At 45.6% G+C, this 21,507-nt stretch overlaps 1 protein-coding gene across 1 annotated transcript in view; it reads left to right on the forward strand.

Annotated features, from left to right (window-relative positions):
• The window catches only part of ZNF704 (zinc finger protein 704), a 210,981-nt gene extending 196,299 nt beyond the window's left edge, over positions 1-14,682 (forward strand). Inside the window, exons 8-9 of the mRNA XM_023648396.2 lie at positions 878-975; positions 1,635-14,682. Coding sequence (XP_023504164.2) covers positions 878-975; positions 1,635-1,746 — 210 coding nt within the window. The 3' untranslated portion in view covers positions 1,747-14,682. The remainder of the gene's footprint in view (positions 1-877; positions 976-1,634) is intronic.
• The last annotated feature ends 6,825 nt before the right edge of the window (positions 14,683-21,507 follow it).

The raw sequence follows: 21,507 nt of genomic DNA on the forward strand, positions 1-21,507 counted from the left end.
GATGGAGAGACCGAGTGAGAAACGCAAGAGGAATGGAGAACGAAAGGGGCCCCTGTTCCTACGACTGAGCAGCAGAGGTGTCGGGGGTCCAACACACACTCCGGCATGAGGGAGAGCTCAGGCAGCCCTGGCCCTGCCAGTGCAAGTTCCCTGACCTCGGGCAAGTTGCACAACCTCCTCTGCCTTGGTTTCCTCGTCTGTCAAATGGGAGCAATAGTAGTACTTAACGCACAGGGTAGTTGTGAGAGTTAAAGCTGTTGCCAGTGAACCTGGTACATCGCGAGTGCTGAGTAACTATGACGTGGATGGGATTTGCTCCTGATTTGTGCAGACTCTTTGCTTCTTCCCCTTATCCCTGTTCGGACTCGAGTCTGCCACATGGCTGTCTCATGCAAGAAGCCATTTCTTTAGTGGCTGCGAATGATCTGGTAGAGGGACTGAAGGCCGGGGTCCCGCTGTGTTGTTGCCACTGACTGGCTGTAGAATTGCAGATGTTTCTCTCAACCTCTCTAGATATTTCTCTTCTTTAAAGTGGAGATCATGAGGCTTAGAATAGGAATAATACTATCACTATTTAAACTAAGGTTTAAAATATTATTCAAGTGAAAGCATGTTACTAGGGGCAACCTGGAATGCACAGATGTGAAGTCATGAAGATCTTTAAAGTAGTCATTGTTGCTGGGTCTTTTCGGTTTGGGATGCATTTAAATTCTGCCAGGAGCATTGCCGCATTCATGTTAGCATGCAGTCTCTGTGAAGGAAACGCTTCATCCCCGTGTCTGATGTAAGCACCCCTGCCTACCCCTGTGGCAGAGGCTGAATAAATGCATGGTGAGGAGGACACGCCTGTCAACTCTGTTTTCCGTGTACTCACCAGGTGTCGCCAACACACAGCCACCCGGCGGGCCCAGGAGAGCAGAGACAGCACACCCACACGGTCTTGTCCTCGCCGCCCCGGGGGACGGTCAGCCTAAGGTACGACTGCTGGAAACTGTAGGGGAGTGACCTCAAAATAGAAGACCAGCAGGGAAAAGGGATGCAGAGATATGATCCTGTATGCCATGTGTCTGGATGGATGAAACGCTCTTTAGTTCATTCCCATGGTTTTCGCCATCCATTAACTATTAATGAAGATTCGTTGTTTGTGGGGGGAGTAACAGTTTGCAGTAAGGTCTCTGGCAGAATAGGTGATGCTGATTGCCGGGGCATTTAAAGCCACATTGCTTTAAACCCTGCATGAAATGAACTACCAGATACAATGTTTAATCCAGATCAAGGAGGACTAGAATGCTAGAAATTTGAGAAGCAAGAGGGCAGTGGAAAGTACGTATCTAAAAACTTGAAAGAGTAACGCTATGGTGTTTCTCGCATTTGCTTGCTTAATTCGGTTTTATGAAGAAGCCAGATGGACATGTCCACCAAGGGACAAATAGAAGCTTCAGAGTCACGGGAGCAGATTGTGACAGCCAAGTGTCGTGGCCTGGAAGACATCCGTCGCACGGTGGTTCTGCACCTGGGGGGCGCCCCCCGATGTTTCTAACCGTTTGTCTCAGCTTTTCAAGGGATTTGCAGCTCTCCCTAGAATGCTGGTGGAATCCCTCCCACTGAGTGCGTTTTCCTTCCCTGTCTTCCAGGAAGCCCCGGGGAGAGGGCAAAAAGTGCCGCAAGGTGTACGGCATGGAGAACCGGGACCTGTGGTGCACGGCCTGCCGCTGGAAGAAGGCGTGCCAGCGCTTCATCGACTGAGGCTGGCCAGCGCCCGGCCCTGCCCTCGCCTCCGCTGCGGGTTCTGGAAAGCGCTCTTCCTTCCGAGCAAAATTCAGAGGAAGCCCAGGAGAAGCACTTCCAGGAACCTTGGTGGAATCATAGCAAAAAAATAAATCAGTAAGAGGTCCCCACCTTCCTTTTCTTGCTGAGAATCCAGCCTCAAGCAGCTGTCGCTCTTTTTTCTTTTCCTCGAAAGGTCCACTGACTTTTCATATGTCTAGGTCTGAAAACTGTGGACTTCTGTAGCAATCGAACCGACAAAGTCCATTTCACCTAGAAAGGAGGCATATTTTGATAAGCTTTCTGAATAACGTCGTTTCTGAGATTTTTTTGGATGCTTAAAAAGCGACACGTTGTTCGGTAGCGTTTGTACAAAGGACCCGCTGTCATTGTGAGTGGTCTGTTTCCTGTCTCCCGCTGGACTTCTTGGAGCAGTCCACATCATGATGTGTTGCCAGAAAGGGCAGCACCAGGTATCTTTTCTATGTCCTTGTTTGTTTGTTTGTTTGGTTTGGTTTTGAAGAATGGCCCCAAACTGAACCATGGTCGAGCTGTTAGCTCGAAGGGCCCCGGATGGCATAAGCTGGAAGAGAGACCGACGATGGGATCCGCCAGCACACGCCAGCCCCCAGCTGAGGTAGGGACGGGCAGCTGTCACCATTGGGAAACATCGAGGAGCCTTCCTTGGACTGATGATCCCCACGAGGCAGCACGGCTCCTTCTCCACCTGCCACGATGCAGTCAAGAGCGGGCACGGGCGGCCCTCCGGGTAAGCCTCGAAGCTTCCTTCAGGGATGTGACGCTCCCCGCAGCTCCGATCTGGTCGTCACCGCTTGTCTGACAAAGTTGTTGCCAGAGTGATGGGTCCTCGGGCCTTCCCACAGAACCCCACCGCTGACTGGCTTCAGAAGAGGGAGAGAGCTCCACCCGGTCCCAGCAGGGCTGCCTTCGACAGCAAAGCACAGCCCACCCGTCCCCGGCTGTCCAGAAAGTCACGTGAGGCCGACAAGCCAGCGTCCATTCTGAGTGCACTTTTATAGGTTGTATGCTTTAGCATGCCTGGGAGATGGGTTAATGACTAATATAAACACTCTATGGGTAGACAGAAGGTTTAAACCTTTATTTTTCTTATAAAAATATTGGAGCTATTCATTAAGAATTCGCTCAGAAGGGAAGGTACAGAACACCAAAAGGAAGGGCATGTTGGTATAGGACCCTCTCAATTTAGTAGGACCAGGGCTTACACTGTGTTCCAGGCTTTCTAGCCTGGTATGTTCGTTCATTCGTTTGTTTTGGTGGGAACGGTGCAGGGGGAAGGGAGTAGTTGTCAAGCCCTATAAATAAGCTCATTCTCTACCCTACTCTCGATTGCCCTGCGAAAGAGTTGTTCTCCTCTACCTATGCAAAGAGGGAAGAGCACCTTCGGGATGTACTGTGTCAGGATGGGGGGCCTAGGATCAGCCATAGGAATGTTAAATGAAATTGCACAGAAGAAAGTTTAATATATGTTTAGAGATTGTACGTACACTTTTTTTTTAAAGAGTAGAAAGAAGTCAGCTAGTAATAATAGATATCCTTTTTTTTTTATAAGTGAGGGAAATATAAGGTGGTTCTATGGTGTAACATCCACAATCTGTGCATTCATCTATTTTGGCAATTTTATTTTTTAAACTCTCATATGACTTTTTAAACACTATTTTTTGAAAAAGATCCTGTTTTCCTCCTTCGTCTGTTTTTTCTTTGAAAACACTTCAGAGAGCAGAAAAAGAGCGTCATTTAATTTCGCCTTGTGATTACCAATCAATACGAGCCACAGCACCAGCTATAATATATGTTTTAGTACCTGGAAGGTCAGCCAGGAAAGGGCATTTTTTTTTTAAGTACAGAAATGTACTTGCATCCTCCCCCCAGCATATCATTGCTCCTCCCTGGTGTCCTGTCACTTCACCTGCAGGCACCCTGGGCCATGAGATGATGCTCTGGCGTGGTCCAGGAGGCCCGGCCCTGAGCTCTGGATGGATTGCCCAGGGGCCCCGGTGAGCCCAGGGCTGCTCGACCACTTGAGCGGGTTCACTGTGTACTTAAATGATGGTTGGGGTGCAGTCCTGGAGCATCCTGGAGGTTTTCTCTTCAGCAGATCTCCCTGGCCCTTGACCCTTGGGTTAAATCACTAGTCAAAACATATTGAAGTGATGAGGGGCTAACTCCACCCCCACTCAGAGCTTTGGGACACGAGGAGGGGGAGATCTTTGCTGTGGAGCAGTCCTGGAGCGGGGCCCTACCTGTGGCTCTACCCCCAGAGGTACAGCCCGTGGTTGGTGCTGAGCTCTGACCTGGATGAGCCAAGCTGAGTTCTTACCTGGTTTTTAGCCAATGCACGGGTATAAGCAGAAGTGTAGAGCTGAATGCAACCTCCCTGGGATTTCTCCTACTTTCTAAAGCCTTCTTTACACATATTCTTCTGCATCTCCCACGCACGTGGGGGGCTCCTTTCTGCCGGCCAGCCCTGGGCTCTGTGTACCCTCTTCTCTAGCTTCTAGGTGTGCAGAGACCTCAGTACCTTTCTGCACACACAGACCCCATTCCCTGTACCAAGGCATGTGATAACTAGGGGACTGCCTGGCTGGCCTTGAAGAAAAGGGATTAAACTTCTTGCAAGCCACCCAGAAAGCTATGAATTGCAATATATAGCACTGATTGTAAAAGCTAAAATTTAAAAAAAAAAAATGTAGAGCTATTTTGTTGTATTGTGGAACTGAACAAAGTGCCAAATTATGCCCACCATTCCTCTTATGCCATCCCTGTGGTACCATGTTCTTTGATGTCTTCATTCGGCAGGGGGAGGTGGGGCGGGGGTAAGGGGAGTCCCTCGGCACACTGGCTGCTTACTGGAGCCCTGTCCATCACGGGATCTCAGAGACCTGTCTGTGTGAAAGGAATAGCAATACGATGGATTCTGGTCCCAAAATATTTCTAAATAAGGCATGTTATAGCCTTTTGACTTTTCTCTCCCTTGGTGCCCCTTTCTTCAGAAAAAGACTTCTCATCTTTCTCCAGTGAAGGTGTTTCATAGTGATGGGCAGGCATTCTCCAGATGGCTGAAAAGCAAAGCGTTCAGCAGGCAGTAGTTTTAAGCCTTATTCCCTCCCAGAGGACATGCACCTAATTGGCGGGAGGCAGTGTGACAACTTGGAGAGAACACCCAGGTAGCTGCGGGCCGGGGGACAGAGAGGAGATACAAGAGGCCTACGGACACAGGTCTCCCGCTCATCTTTCTAGTACTGATGCACAGGCCAGGGGTGACTGTCCCTGGCACCTCCAAGGGAGCAGCCTGTTCTCCCTCTGGGAGCAGCTGCCAAGGCAAGGAGTGAGCTCCTGTAAGGGAAGCACCTCCAGCCAGGGGTGTGGGGCTGCCGTGCACATCTCCAGTGGGCAGGCGCTTCTCTCCGCCTCCCTTGATGGACAGCTTCCTCCCTTGGTTGGCAAAAGCCAGTGTCAGGAGGAGAGCGGTGGGTTTCTGACCAGGAACGTGCGTGCTCAGCTGCAAAGTGCCCGTCGGCAGCTCCACGCACCACCAAGGTGCCCTTTACGAGACGATTCCTAGTCCAGTCATCATCAGGTTGCAGATGAAAATGCTCAGCAGAGAACGATGCGTGATGCAGTTGTTGAGCTTTCCAAAAACTTTTTCATGAAATAGTTACATGTATGTTGCAAAAGATTTCTGAAACTGAAATGCCCTCTGTCAGATTCCAAGGTCATTTGAGTTGAAGTCGGCTGTCTCTGGGGTCATACTAAGCCCCACTTTTGAAAGCAGCCCTGGGCTCTGAATTAACTGACACTGCTGCATCGGTTTTCTCTTTCATCAGACTTCATCTGAAAATGGAAGCGCAGCATTCGTTTGAGAATGGTTAGAGAAAAGTGAAAGAATTGTACATATGGGAGAGAATACCTTGAGAATAGTAGCAAAATACTGTAAATAATATTCATTTCCTCAGGGAAATTTAAAGGGTATGTGAAAAACAGATCTGGAGGATCCTAAGACTAGAAAGACTTATTATCTCGAGAGTCTTTTCTAGTTAGAACAGTTTGGTGGGTTTTTTTTTCAATCAACATGATATCATTTCAAGACAAATTTACATGAACTGGACATTACCAACTTTTTGAGGGGTGGAGGAATGCTCTGTGAAAAAGAGCTGTTTCTTTGTAGCTGCCCTGCATCTAAAGCTGACATTTGAACCCCAGGCACAGCCCCTGGTGAGTAATCCTAGGCTCCCGTAAGGCTTTCTCTGAATGTAATTGTGACTATGAAGCCTTGGTGTTCCTTTGTATAATCCCTTGGTTGGGTGACTGATTATTAGCTCTAAGCCGAATTCTGTAGGTAAAGCCTTTAAAGAGGTGCATTTTTGCTTAAATAGCATGTTAAGGAGCAAACTTCCATGGACTTTTGTGGACAAGGTGCTGCTTTTTCTCATGACCCTGTAGAATTTCTAACGACCACATCAACCGTAGCATTGACTTGTATGAACGCAGGGAAGAATTTGTGCATACAAATGAGTGGAAACAGAGCAGGCATCATGAATATGGATGAGGATGTGGATCATTTTGGAGAATGCGCTGGGCACATGGGTCAACTGGAAATTTTGTTTCTTTAAGGGAAATAACCCTACCAGCGGCACACACACTCTCTGTGTTCCTCTTACCTGTGGGGATTCCTCCATATGGAACTGTTTCCCGTGGGTCTTTTTGCATTGTAACTAGTCCAACCAGAAGTCAGTAAACAGGACAAGTTAGCACTTCTTGGTGTCAGTTGTATCACCATGTGATGCACACCAAGAGAGCAAGGAAGCGTAAAATGTATTTAAGACCACCTGGTTTGCTTATTGTGACTGACTTTGAAAAAGCCCATAGCCGATTATACACATGCTTTAAAAGGTGTATCTATCATAGAACCAGAAATCAAACTGGGAATTTTACTTCTGGTCCTGTTCTGTAAATAGTTCCTTTATTTTGAAGACAATCTCATGTTTTATAGCTTTTCTTGTGGGTCTGAGAATCACAATGGTAATGTGTTGTGTCAAAATGTAATCTTAAATACAATAACGGTTATAACTTAATTTTCCAAACGAGACAAGATATTTCCTGCTTAGGCTTCTACAGTTCTAAGACACATGATCCTTTTTTTATAACAAGCATGAGTTCTTACCTTCTGGAGTTAACAGAACTGAAAATATCTTACAAGTTGCAGTGTTTTGTAATCACAAAGAACATGAACATTTTCTGGGAAACGACCTTGGTTTTCTACATTGTAGCTTATTTTTTAAAATACAGTGTTTTACCAGACAGGAACTGTTAATATTATAAGCAGTTCCTGCTCTCCAGACAAAGGGCTATGCCTCTTTTCAGCAAGTGTTTTCATGCATATCTTTCCAATTAACCCTCTGCAGCGAGGGTAGAAATGCAGACCAGCTGGGAAGATCATCACAGGAGAATCAAGATGCAACAGCGACTCCTTTGTCATTACCAGTGTTTTCAAAGTATAATGGAAAAAAGACATGTTAAGAATCATCCTAGGTATCTTAAATCTAAAAAATGTCAGTAGATATGCCTATAGGCAATGGGAAAACTATTCTTGCAAATTCTTTAGTGTAAAATGATAGATTCTGTTACAAAGACAAGCTTACCACTTGACCCACCAGAACCACAAACCTGCCTTTAACTAGCAAGTATCATTTGGTGGAAATTTCTAAAGTCATGGTGGGTCAGCCCAAAGATAGAACTCTTAGGTGATCAGTGGTGTTTAAAATAATTCTGTCCCCAGCACTAACTAAATAACTCGAATTTCCTTATCGGAACAAGTGCTGGATTTTTCACACAAAGAATTCGCAGACACGCAAGGTTGAGATCAGAAAGTCACTGTATTCCCTAGAGTCGGGAAACAAGGAAGGGAGCCATGGAGCGTTTTTGAACTGCACAAATAATTCTGAGCATTGCCAAATCCATTTCCTAATACTGTACAGTTTTTTCTAGCCCACTCACTGATAAAACAAGAAAACATCTTTTTTTCCCCCTAAGATTTTAATAATTCAGACGCTAGACTAATTAGCCAAGTATGCAGATAACATCAAAAGAAAAGCCAGGATAGAATGGTCATCTACCCCTTGGGCAACTCCTGTGAGGTGGTCAGGGGGTCCCTCGGATCTTGCTTTCAAGTAGGCTTTCGAATCTGCACCCATGAGGACTGGGAATGCACAGAGTTAGGGAAAACTGTGCATGGCCTCGGCTCCCAGTCTCTGAGATGAGGCCATCTGAGATCTCTCTCTTCATTCCCTTGGAGCATCTCCATTGTTAGCATGAGAGTCCCCAAGAAATGTTCCTTGCTTTGTGGTTTTGAACCAAATGAGTCTTGCTTCATCTTTAAATAAAAGCTGCCTGATGGTGCATGGCACAGGCCTTAGAATGGCCAGGCAGGTTCTATAAAGGAACGACTCAGCTCAGGCAGAAGAGGGACCCTGGCGAGTGGTGGAGATGGTACTGAAGCAGAGAACACATGCCCCCTCTGACGGGGGGACCCCGCACTCAGCTCTAGACAATCAGAACCACACAGAAATCAGGCCCAGGGCTGCTGGCCTTCTGACTTGGACATATGCTGTCACGTGACACTGAAGTGTTGACAGCTAAGTCAGATTCTTGGCCAACACTAAGCAGACCAAAGAGAGCCCGTATGTGGGCAGATACAGCCTTTGGCCACCAGTTTGAACTGTTGGGGAAAGCACATGTCACATGCCGTGGCCATCGAGTTTTTCCATCAGCCCCACGAACGCACACGTTGGTACTGTCTGGGCAACTAAAATCAAAGAAGGGAAAGAGGTCAGTTCTCCCCAGGAAATCATTCCCATGGAAGACTTGAATACAGAAATCTAGTATCCTTGAACCAGCCTTGCCTCGGATCCAAAGATGCTGAGGTGGCGTCCAGCTCTCCCCCTGCCTGCTGGCGTGCCCAGGCCATGCCCCAAAGCATCGAGTGACTGTAATCCCGACGTTCTTACTGTTTTCGCTACCGTGACCACTGTGACGAGGGGCTGGCAAAGAGCAGCCTGTGCCTTCAGAGAAGGCCGGGAGCCCCAGCCGTTAAAGCTAGCCCACGTTGCCTCCTTGTGCCAAAGCCCTCTGCCGCCCCCTCCATACTCCTGCCCGCTCCATCCCGCCTCACGAGTTTTCGTTCCAGGGTAAAATTTCCGTCTTTCCCCTTTGATTTGGCAAAATCCTTGCCTCAGAATGCTAGATACTTAAGTATTTTTGAGTGTCCACTAACCTCAAAATGGAGTTTTTCCACAGAGAAAAACCTTAGCCCTCAGACGAAGACAAAATGGGAATAAATGTGTCATGGAAAAAATTAGAAGTCGCTTCCTTCATTCGGATGGAATAAGTTATTTCAGACTGTGTCTCACACCAGAGTCCTGACAGCGTTGGGAAAACCACTGACCCTTTCCCATATACAGGAAAGTCTGTCTCTTTCAAATACACGATTCATTTGACCTTCCTAAGAGTCCAGTGTAGAAGAGGGATATGTAGGATGACTATCATGGGCCTCCAAGGCCAGCCCGGAGGAGCCTCGAACCTGTGGGTCAGCCTCATTGCTGCCTGCAAGGAGGAGAGAAGGGGCTTGTTAAAGGGCTGACTCAGCCCTTGGTCTTCCAGAATGGCTCTAGACCTGAGAAGACCGGGGACGCACCATGTTCTCAACCCATCCTTTCAATCCAGGTCTTTCAGCACAGAAATAAAGAGCCCGCTCAGTCCCACAGTCAGATGCCAACTATTAAATCATGCCCACATGCGTCCCTTTAGGGTAACTACCCTGCCACTATTCCCTAAGTTGCAACCATCCACATGGTTAATTATAGGAGTTTTATTAGCTAACGCAATATTCTGAGTAAAAGTTTTGACTCTTTGAGAAATAGTTATTTTGCTGCTAACATTCAACACTTGCTACCCATGTAAATTTAAATCAATGCCAGAAAATTTAAAAACAGCTCAAACTTACAATTGGTAGTGATCAAACTGAAAAGTACTGTCAACTCAAAGTTGGAATCGCCTGGTCATAGGGTGCAGTAATATTTAAATACGAATGCAATTTAAACAGCCTTGGCATGCCTGAGGTTTCTGTCATTGTGAGTGATTAAAAGGCCGTCCAATACACAAATGGATTCCATCTGACCCTTCTCCCATTAGTTTACCAGGTTTCACATCTTGAGTTTACGGTAAAGCCACTCACAGGGGCTTACTGATGGAGCTAGAAGGGGCCTAAACCATCCTGGCCCTCCACCTACTTCATCAACGGGCTTTTTGATGAGTGATACTTTTATGATGTTTCCTGGCAGTGTGGTGGCTAAGATTCAGCCCTCTCACCACCACCACGGCCCAGGGTTCCCTTCCTGGTCAGGAACCCACACCACCCATCTGTCGGTTTTCATACTGTGGTGGTTGCGTGTTGCTGTGATGCTGAAAGCTATGCCACCTGTATTTCAAACACCAGCAGGGTCACCCATGGTGGACAGGTTTCAGTGGAGCTTCCAGACTAGACAGACTAGGAAGAAGGACCAGGCCACCCACTTCCGAAAAAATTAGCCACGAAAACCCTGTGAAGAGCAGTGGAGCGTTGTCTGATAGAGCACCAGAAGGGGAGAGGACGGCACAGAAAGACTGGGCAGGATTCCGCTCTGCTGCGGAAAGGGCGCTAGGAGTCAGAATGGACTCCATGACACTGACAACAAAAAGTAATACAGTGCTGGAGGAGGGAGCCGCTGAGACTCTCTCCTCTGCTGGAAAAGATGCCCATTTTGCAACAATTAGCACCAATGCTGTGACAGGAGCCGGACTTAAAAGGACCCGGGCTTTAGGGGACGGGAAGAAAGCTACCGTCCAGAAGGAAGATAACTGTAGATTTTGAAAGAAGGTGGAGATTGTGAATTCAACACTTAAATTGCAGTCCTCGTTTTTAAAAAATGTCTCATACTGGGCGCCATCCGCGTAATTATTAACTGCCACCTTCCAGAGAGAAGCTCCCCTTTATTTATGTTATGAAAATGTTTAATTCTCAAGTCTAATTAATTGTTACATTTACTTACTGGGAACAATCGCCTAAATTTTTAATTCAGGAAATTAGCCAGAGTAGAAAGTAGCAACTTCTGAAAAAGGCAAGCAAGCTGTCATTAACAAAATTTTCTTTAAAAAAAAAAAAAAATGTTGCTGATCTATTTTCTTCCAAATTCTCTCTCCATCCGTGACTAGAAAGGAAAACCGGAACTCTGGAGAAGCTGCTGAGCTTCCAGAAGGAATAGTCCTCATTCTGGTTATTGGTCTTGTTTCCCCCGTCTTGGCACCCACCTTGCATTCGCAGGTGACACCTGACTCTCCCCTCTTGGCCCCCATCCGCCCGAGCTGAGGCCGTGCGCTTATTATGTGCGTCCCCTTCCAAAAGCCCCAGATTACACCTTCTTGCTTCTGTGCTGCTGACTTGGCCCTCTTAAGCTAAGGTCCCAGAGGGTAGCTGTTACTGTGACGGGTGTGTTAGGCTCAGTCAGTGAGGCTGCCTCTTCCTTGGAGGGAAAAGTTTCTATCTGTCTGAAGGGTCTTTGATGACCATTCATGGAGAGAGCCAGTGGGTCAACGTACAGCTGCCACGCTCATCACGAAAGGTTGGTCAGGCTCACGGATGGAGAAGGATGGGGCAGATGTCTCATCCTTTCACTTGGACTCCCCCATGTAAGTCACCTCCCCGCCAGCCCCCTCCACGTGGCAGCAGTAGAGTGATCAGAGCCAACACAGGCAGAGGAAGAGAGCCCCGGTGTGGTCGCTCCGGGCCTGATCTCTGCACCGATCATGGGGCAGGAAAATGAATTGGCCGGTATTATGTGACAAGGAAGTGACCCACCCCTGCAGGGTGTAATTGTTTTAACTCTATATTTATGCACAGAGGAAACTGCTCCAATCCACTCACGTTGTTAAGCATTAGCCCCTCCCCCCAGTGGAGCCCCGCCTGCCTCCCCCCACCCCCCACCCCCCACCCCACCTCATGTTTTGGGCACAGAGAGGAAAGAGGGAGAGCTCTGGGGCCAGCAGCTCCAGAGCTGGAATTAGCCCTCAGGGACCTACAGCGTAGGGTAACCATAAACTACCCCCCCCCCCCAAAAAAGGATGCATCACTTCGCAGATTACAAACCCTTGCTTTGCTTTTTACGCCTTTTTCCTATATTCTGCTAATTGGAAATCGATAACTGTGACTTCACCAAGCCCTGTGATGATAAGAAGGCCCCTTCTTCCAAAGTATCCCAACTTTGGGGAACCTCCGTGACCACTACTGGAGAGCTTTAGGAGAGATTTAGATGTTTAGGGAAGCACTCAGCCCCAAAATGCACTTGTCCATGACTTCAATAAACTAAAATACCCTGGGTGTAAAATAACCCAGGAATGTGGATCATAGAGGTTTTAAAAAAAAAAAAAGTCATTAATCAATATTTTCCTACTACGCAACCTAAAATTCCTATTTTTGTAATTGATGGTTGAATGATGGTCAGCCATTTAAACATATGCTCTCTGGAATAACCAGACACTAGTGTAGTTTCCAAAGTGTTTCGTGTATCAAAATCTATATACTTAGAAAAGAACTCAGGATAAGAGAAATCGCTAAGTCCCAAAGGGTTCGTGACTATCATCCGACACAGCAGCCGAGTGGCCTGTGCTCATCAATTCAAGTGAGGGGCTGGGGAGCAAGAACACCAGTTACCACAAAACCTCTGTGGCCCTTAGTCCGTGATAAGATTTTTTAAAAAACTCTACTCTTAAAAATGAAGCCATCTTTTGAATTGTTTTCTATACCAAATCTAAAATATTAAAATGAAATTATAAAATATTTGAAATGGGGTATTTAGTGGAAATGCTGTTGGGAGAAAGCATTGCTTTTTAGTGCCTGCTACACAAGTAAGAGAAAGGCGACTGGAGAGAAAGAAGCAGTCCTTGCCGTGGGATGCTGGTGTTAACAGGACAGGCATTAACTTGGGCACGAATTCAGAAGCAATGTGGCAACGCTATCCAATTTTTAGAGATCTTTGGAAATACAATCTTACCACCATTTGGAGGTAAGTCTTTAATATTAGTGAATGAATGTATAAAGTTACAAACTATGCATTTTCAAAGAGTAACGTGTATTTTGTATCAAATCCAAGTAAATTTTTTCCACAGAGACTTCTCACAACAGCAAACTATTCAAAATAAACTTGCACGCACATCACCATGGGGATGTGGGACTCCCGTGTCGGTATTCTTCTAGCTGATGTTTTTACAGATAGGGCATTGAAACTTCAGGCTCTGAACAAATTCAGCCATTACGGTGAATAAATGGGAAATGGTTTATATTTTACTTCTTAAGCAGAAATGGGAAACGTTGGCTGTTACAAAATGTGCCCGGTTCTTTAAAGGTAGATGATCCGGTAACACTGGATTAGCAAGCAAACAGAACTGCATAAAGTTAATGTGCTTTGCGTTGGAGCCACGGAGCATAGGTTGTGCCTGTTGTGTTTAATTCTCAATCTACGAAAAAACTATTCCCCAAAGGGTCTGGGTTATATAGTTTCAAAGAACAAAATATAAAAATATTGTCCAGCAAAACAAGTCTTTAATCTTTTTTTCAAAATTACGTGGAGATAATTACTTATATTTTCGGAAGATCCATATAGAGTATGCACACATTTCTTCAGCCCTCTTTTGATTTGGTATTTCCATGAAAACTTTTCCTCTAATAATGTATCTTTGCTCCTGAATCAGTGGTTTACTACGTTACTCAGCATGAAAGAGTATTCTCGCCTTCATCTGACAATGTGGGAATAAAGAACTCCATTTCCCTGCCATTCTGGTTTTCTTCTCTGTCCATTGAGAAGGTTTCTCAACTGTTTGTATGTAAAATACGGAAAAACGCGCTTCTCAGCCTGGTCTTTATGGTTATACTGGATGTGTTTGCTACCTATTTAGAAGTTATTGGGGGTTAGGGATGTGTCTTTTTATATGAATTTTAGCCAAATTCAGATGTTCTGATACTACATTTCTGTACATACAGCCTGTGGAGGTTCAGGTTAATAACCTTTTACGTGACTGTCTTGGCCATGCTCCTTGCCAGCTTTTGGCACATTGTACATAAATCTGTCGAACGTTTAAATGATGTTGTTTTTCTAAATGCTGTTCTCTAAAACAACTTTTTGAATGTTTTTTGCTTTCCATCGTTTGGAACTTTGTCTGTTGGTTTAAAAAAAAAAAATGTTTCCTAAGTATTTAACACCAGGAAAAACATTTAAAATAAACTGGTGCTAATTGAAAGCGAAGAAAAATTTCAGATTGAAGATTTACAGTATAAAATATTCACACGAGTTAAACTGAACTAAACCGCACTTTCCCCAGGGGACAGGTGGCGTCTACCTGCCATGGGCGTCAGGAGGACCACTGAATGTTTACAGTTTCTGTGGCCCATTTAAGTATAAAATACAGAAATGGCGCTGTCCCCCGAGAGTTGAGGATTTGCTACATTGGTACTATGGGAGCATTGAAGTAGAAGTAAAGGCTTATAGTAAGAGTCTCTTTAGTAATAGTCTTCTGGTCTTTGGACTCTCATGTTTCTGTACTGCTTAGCTGTAACAATGAATATGGTGTTGCCAATCTAGTCCAACAGCATTGTTGACCTGTACTTCCCGCGTGTATGGTTCTACCTTGGGTTGCACTGGCACGTGCCAAGCCAGAACACTGGACTTTCAATAAGACCTTTCTGATTTCTACAGTGTCCACACACATGGATCTAAATGCACTTGTAACTGGTTAATTACCATGAAGTCTAACTTCCATTTAATAAAAGTTTTTGTGTATCTGCTTCTACTTGGGGACTGTTTATTTAAGTGAAAGATAAACTAATTTATACCAGGAAAGGCTCATGGGATTAGAGGGTTTGAGGTCTTACCCGCAGTTGGAAAAATAATTTAAAACCAAATGGATATTTTCCCTATATCAACTGTTTCGCCATCAAGGCTATTTTTAGAAACATGTGGGAGGCACATTGCTCTTCTGGGGTTCAGCCCCAATAATTACAGCTGAAACCTATTCCCTTGGCAATGACTGCCCAGATATGTTAGCTGCTCACCCTGTGTGCTGGTCCTGTTGTCCCAGGCATGTAGATACAACCTGGCTAGCAGAGGAAAGGCGACATCTGTTCTGGTGCCCAGCCAGCCCGGAGACCCTCCCCTAAGCCAAGGCTGTGTCCGCCAGAACTGGATACATTCACCTACAAGAGCCAAGCATATATATATGTCCAGGAAGGGAGCTGGCTTTGGAGTTCAACAGACTTGGGCACAAATCCAAGCTTTGCCTCTCACAGGATAAATAACTGGACAAGAGGTTTAACCTTTATACGCCTCATCCTTATAATAGGAATGATAATAAAGGGAGGAAAACTAATTAGCCCGGCTTGGACAATATCTTTACTCCTAGTTCCATGAGCCTTAGCTGGGGTGGGAACGACTATGACTCATGACCTACTGCCTGGGTCAGAGAAGTTCCTACGTCATGGGGCTTTGGGAAGAATTACCTGAAATAACACCTCATCGTGCACGGAGAAGTATTCCACAAACGGAAGGCAAAATACTCAAATACTGGAACCCTCAGACATCCGGGATGAGTGCCTCCAAATATTAAGATTTTCTCTTTTCAATTTTTTAAGAAGATTCTTTCTAAAATAAAAACGTCCTACCTTAAATAGCTTACATGCCACATCTGAGTGTTTTCTCGGTTACTCCCGGCCATCAGTATTACATCAATTAATTGAATGAGCAGTGGGGACAGAGCTTGCGAGCTCAGCCTATTCGAGAACTAGAACTAGAGGGTTGTGCAGCTGGACACCCACTGCTTTCTTCCACGCCCTCCCCAGCACCAGTCCAGCTCCCAGACATTGAACCCCTATGATTTCCTTGTATTCAGCTAGGGGACACTGAGACCTTTGACCTTTCCTGAGTTGTGATAGCACAAGAAATAAGACCAATGGTGCTGTGCTCCCACTGTGTGCTAGGCAACTGCTGCGCTTCTACTGTATGCTAGGCAATGTGCCGAATGCTTTCATATGATCATGTTATTTAATTTCCACAACAGCTCTGTGTATGGAACTGTCATCCCCATTTTATCCAGAAGGAAACAGCTTCGTAACGGTTAACTGGCCCAAAGCCACACAGCCAGAGCGGACTTGAGCATCCCCTACCTCCAACCCCAGCCAATGGATGTTCTGTGTCTTCAGGGGCTATTGGTATGTGGGTCCATTGTGAGTTATCCAAGGCAGAGCTCACCTTCCTTTTCTCCGCTTAGTGGCTTTCCTCTAGTTTTGAATCAGGTGTGGGCTGCTCTTCATCCCCTTGCTGCCTTCCGTCTCCACCTCTTTGCCCCTGTTCATTCTCATCTCTTCTGGCTGCAGTTTCTCCCCACAATCCAAAGCCACCCAGGGACAGGTTGGCCCCGTGTTCACAGCCAACAGTTAGAGTTGTCCCTGTGCTTCCTTCCCCACCGCGTGTCTGCCAGCCCACAGCGTGATCATCCTCAGGCCTCCCAAAGATGGTCCCAGGCCCTTGACTTTTAGCGCCCACGTTTTTGTGACAGAGGAGGGATGGGCATCGCAGCCTCCACAGACGGTGCTCGAGCTGCACATTCTTGCTTCTTCCAGGCCCTCCCTCCAAGGCTCCAGGAAGCTCTTCTCTGAGAGCGACCTCTGGGGGCTGCGCAGCCCTCGGGGGTGGAGAGCAGGACAAGATATTGAGGATCTGGACTGTAGATGTCTTGCAAAGTTATGTGTAAGTCATATATTTGCAAAACAGGTTTTTGCCAAATGCTTGCTGTCTAAAGGGATGCTGCTGATGAAGGAATGAATTCTTTTAATGAAAAAAATGAAAGCTACCTCCCCCTTCAAAAAATATTCTCTAGGTCCTTACATTTCTTGAGGGTGCAGACCATGCCCCACTTCTTATCTCCACCTTCTGTGGTGCACTGCCAGGCACATAAGGGGTGATCAGTAAATTTTTAAATGAATGAATGAACAAATTGTTCAGACTGAGCACTTCTTCAGGCTTTACATACACTCTCCGCTTTCAATCTACCATCTCCCGCCAAAGCAAAGATGGAAGAAGTGAGTAGACATTCTGAAGACTGGCATAGACATCTCCTTGGTCTGAGTAGCATTTTTTTAAGTTTCTTTAGAATACGTACATTCTCAAAATTGCCATCTCCAAGTGACTGTGTTGATCATCTAGTCATTACTCAATACAGGACAAAATGTGCAATAACATACACTGCTCTTCTGGAGAAACTCCTTGCACATAGCAAGAATTCAATGAACATCTAGAGAAAGAAATGAATGCTTCTAAATGAAATAAATTGCAACATAGATCTGTGCTATTAAAAACAGGGAGAGCAATGGAATGAGGCCACTAGGATTTGAGTCAATAACACAGGAGAGGGAACCTAGGCTGGCACTAAGCCATAAGAGACACTATTTTATGATGGGGATCTGCGTATTATAGTGATGGTTTGTATCTAGGTGATATCTGTTCATAGTGAGAAAAGTAGAATCAGGGTAGTGAAAAGCTTCCATTGAAAGCAGGCCCCCGGCTGCTCTGCCCCTTTCTGCCCCTTCATCGACTCCCAGAAGCAGCCACTTCTAACTCCTTTAACTGTTTCTCCTGATGCTTGACTCCATTTTTTCTAAATTACATGCAAGTCTTGCCCGGCAAACAGAAAGACTAGCACAGGCCAAGCCTTCAACTGTATCATGACCCAGAGAGACAGGGCCCAGCACGAGGCCGCAGATGGATGCACAGGGACTGGTGCAGTGCTCCGCCCCGAGGGCGCTCCTGCACACGGTCCAGGGCTAACGTTCTGAGCAACACGCACATCTCCCTGGAGTCGCTCACGAGATTGCCGACAATGAATCAGTTCCCCAAAGCACAGTAAGCCCTGAGTAACGTGGAAACTATCAAGCGTCCTGAGCGCCAAGTTAACCTGCAGACTGGCCTTGACTCTAGACCAGGGCCTCAGCCCACAGCTGGCTAACAGGTCTCCCACCATCTTTTTCTATCTCGTCTTCACCACCACTCCTGCTGTTAGGTGCATTCCTTACTTTAGATGATTTCGCTATAATGCCCAGATCATCACAGGAATACAGCATTTTACAAAAGGGCTTAATGCAAAAGTTGTTCACAGTTCACTTTGCAGCTACAACAGACGTGCTGGGAACCAGCTGCACACGTGTGTCTTACACGGTTAGTAACAAGTAATAATTCCACTCAAACTAGATTAAGCAAACACACGTAGGGGGTTTAGTGAAAGGACACAAGGTGTCTTATAGGACCCATGGACAGGTAATGTTGCCAGGCCTCATGGAGTCCTAGACCCAAGACAGAGAAAGTCACGCTCCCCACCCTTCCTGTCCCATCCCCTCCTTGGCCTCCATGTTCTCCAGGATCAGGACTCCTCTCTGCTCTGTGGGTCTCTTTTCTTCTCGCTCAACGCAGCTGCTTTCTTTGCTTCTCTAGCACACGGTGAAAAATGGCCCCCGGTGGCCCACACTGACTGAACTCGCAGCACATCTGATCAAGAGTGGGCTAGAATCTTGGAGCACCAACTCCAGACTCAGGAATCCCTGGCCAGCTTGTGCGAGATCTCTTCCCCTGCCCGTCAACTGGGCTAGGGGGAGGGGTGGCCTCCGGGCTCACGTGGGAGGGTCTCTAGTAAAAGGCTGTGAGGCTGGGAAGGAAATGATGGCTGGAGGAAATAATTAGCATTCCTGGTACAGTATACTAAAGATCATCTAATTTAACTCTTATTTCACAGATGAGATTCATGAGCCAAGCGTGTCATTTTCCATTTATTAGTGTTGTTTGATGCTAGTTTGTTTTCATAAGCTTTTATTGTTTGCTTGTTTTCTGAAACACAAGGTTGTCTACTGTCTTAAACATAACCACGTGGAGCAGAGAGGGTAGGACCACTGGAGCAACACTACCTGTGTTCAGATCTCAGCTCCACCGCTTACTAGCTGTGTGATCTAGGGGAAGCTAATTAACCTCTCTGTCCCCTCAAACTCCTACTCCATAAAATGTGGATAATAGTATGACCTACCTCACAGGAACATTGCGAGTTCTAACTGAGTTAATATGTGTAAAGTGTTTAGTATGGTGCCTGACACATATTGAGGGCCGTGGAAGTATTGTCTGAGTCATCGACGATGTCATCACTTAAATAGCTTGAGATAAATGCATTAGCCAACAAAATCATCTCAAACCATTAGAGCAGGAGTTACTAGTTAAGTTACAGTAAAACTAAACATGTATATTTATTTCTAACAAAGATTATTTTCTAATTTGTCCAACTTAGAATTCTTCTGCACTATAGAAGTATGGAAAAGTAGAAATATTTTTTTCTGAATACTAGAAATATATTTTCCACACTCAAATATAAGCATGGGTAGATTGACGTGTTTTTTTCAAACTATTTCCGTGCATACTTATTTGCATAGTTGTGATCACACTGGAATATTAATTCAGCGTGTCGCTTTTAGCCACTTAACATTATAGCGTATGCATTTTCCTGTCATTGAATATTTTTTAATGCCTCCATGTTAATGGCTGTGTAATGTACAGCATGTAGATTTACACTGATTTCCTGAAAATGTCCCCTATTTGGAAAACATAGGTTGTTTCCCTTTTTTTTTATCAAGGAAGATTAGCCCTGAGCTAACATCTGCCAATCCTCCTCTTTTTGCTGAGGAAGACTGGCCCTGAGCTAACATCTGTGCCCATCTTCCTCTACTTTATATGTGGGACGCCTACCACAGCACGGACTGACAAGCAGTGCCATGTACACACCCGGAATCTGAACTGGTGAACCCCGGGCCGCCAAGAAGCAGAATGTGTGCACTTAACCACTGCGCCACCGGGCCAGCCCCAGTTGTTTCCATTTTTAAACTCTTTGAAACTCTTACAACAGATTGTCAAATTACTATCCAAATGATTTGGCTCAATGGCAAAGTGAATGAGTGTCTTCTTACATGCTCACCTGAAAGGAGAAGTATCATTTGTTAAATCTTTCCCAAGTTATAGATATTCAAAGCATGTCATTCTTGTTTTAATTTACATTTATTCAGTACCAGCTAATGATAGTGAGCATTTTTCTATGTCAACCACTTACAGTGTCTATTTACAATATGTCAATGTGCATCCTTTGCCTATTTATCGTTTGTGACCTTAATCTTTCCTTATGTATTAGTAGGAGTTCTTTATATTGTCAGGATGTAAACTTCTGTCTTATTTGCTATAATAGCTTTCCCAGTTTATGTGCATTTTCAATTCAGTCATGAGACATTTTGCATGCAAATTTTAAAATCTTTATATCATTAAATATGTCAGTGTTTTCCTTTAAAATTTCACATCTTAGACAGACCCCTCACAGTCAAGTATCAGAAAATACTCCCTTATATTTTCTTGCAGCTTTTATTTATACTATTTTTTAAACTATCTAGAATATTTTGGTGTAGGCAAAGATCAAATATATTTTTTCTTTCCAAATATCTAATTGTCCCAAATCTCACTGACGATTAACCCAGCCATTCTTCCAGATTTGCAATACCATTAGTTACTGAATTGTTATCATATTAGGATTTTGTCAAGACTCTTTTGTTCTTGATTACACTCAGTCAACTCAAGTTACCTTCCCTTTCTGTTTTCTCTGGGCACGAGCACACCATCAGACATGGGGATGGTGGCGGGGAGAGTATCTGGTCCCGGAAAGTCATGTGTTGTCATCTACTGAGGAGAGATCCATTCCATCTGGTCTTTGGGCTTCCATTTCTGCCATCTATCATCTACTCTTGATGCCCATGAGCCTGCTGTGGTCTCTAGCTGACACAGTCCATGGCACATCTGCTGATAGCACCACAAGTTACTCCCTCCAGGACTCTTCCAGCCCCTTGGCCTTGTCTCAATTCTTCTGCCTCTCTCCTGGGGTCCTGGGAGACTCGAGGGAGGTCTCAAGCCATCCCAGACCTTGACATGCCACACTACCTCCCTTACATCGCCTCTCTGGTGCCATGATGGCCACTCTCTGCAGCATGCTCTGGAAAGCAGGGCACAGGCCCACTCTACTTTGAAATCTCCCTAAATCCATTTGGCATTGCTCGCACCTCCCACTCCGCTAGGACATTTGGTGCGACCACACAAGAGGTTTGCTCCTTTCTGCCTCTCTAGAATTCTTCCTCCTCCTCCTCTTCCTCAATTAGTCTCTAACTCATAGTATCATGTGCTCCTACCAGCCCAGTGTCATCTTTGACACAACCTTCTCTTCACTTCTTGTGGCAAGTCCATTACCAAGTCCAGTGGATTTTACCTCCTAAATATCTCATGAATATCCTCAATTCTGTTGCCACTGCTCCCCCCCAGGTGGACGCCCCATCCTCTATTGCCTGGACTTCCACAATGGCACCATGCAGGTCTCCCTCAATTGCTGTTGCACCCTTCCAATGCCTTCTCCACGCAGAAGCCACTGAGCTCTTAAACAGAAAGCTGAGCAGATAGCTCCTCCTTTGTGCACTTCAGCAAATTCCCTTTGCTCTTAGGATAAAACTCCAAATCCCACCACGGCCAGCATGCGTGGGTCCCTGCCCACTCCAGCCATGTC

Source organism: Equus caballus, chromosome 9, assembly GCF_041296265.1.
Source record: "Equus caballus isolate H_3958 breed thoroughbred chromosome 9, TB-T2T, whole genome shotgun sequence".
Classification (NCBI taxonomy): domain Eukaryota; kingdom Metazoa; phylum Chordata; class Mammalia; order Perissodactyla; family Equidae; genus Equus; species Equus caballus.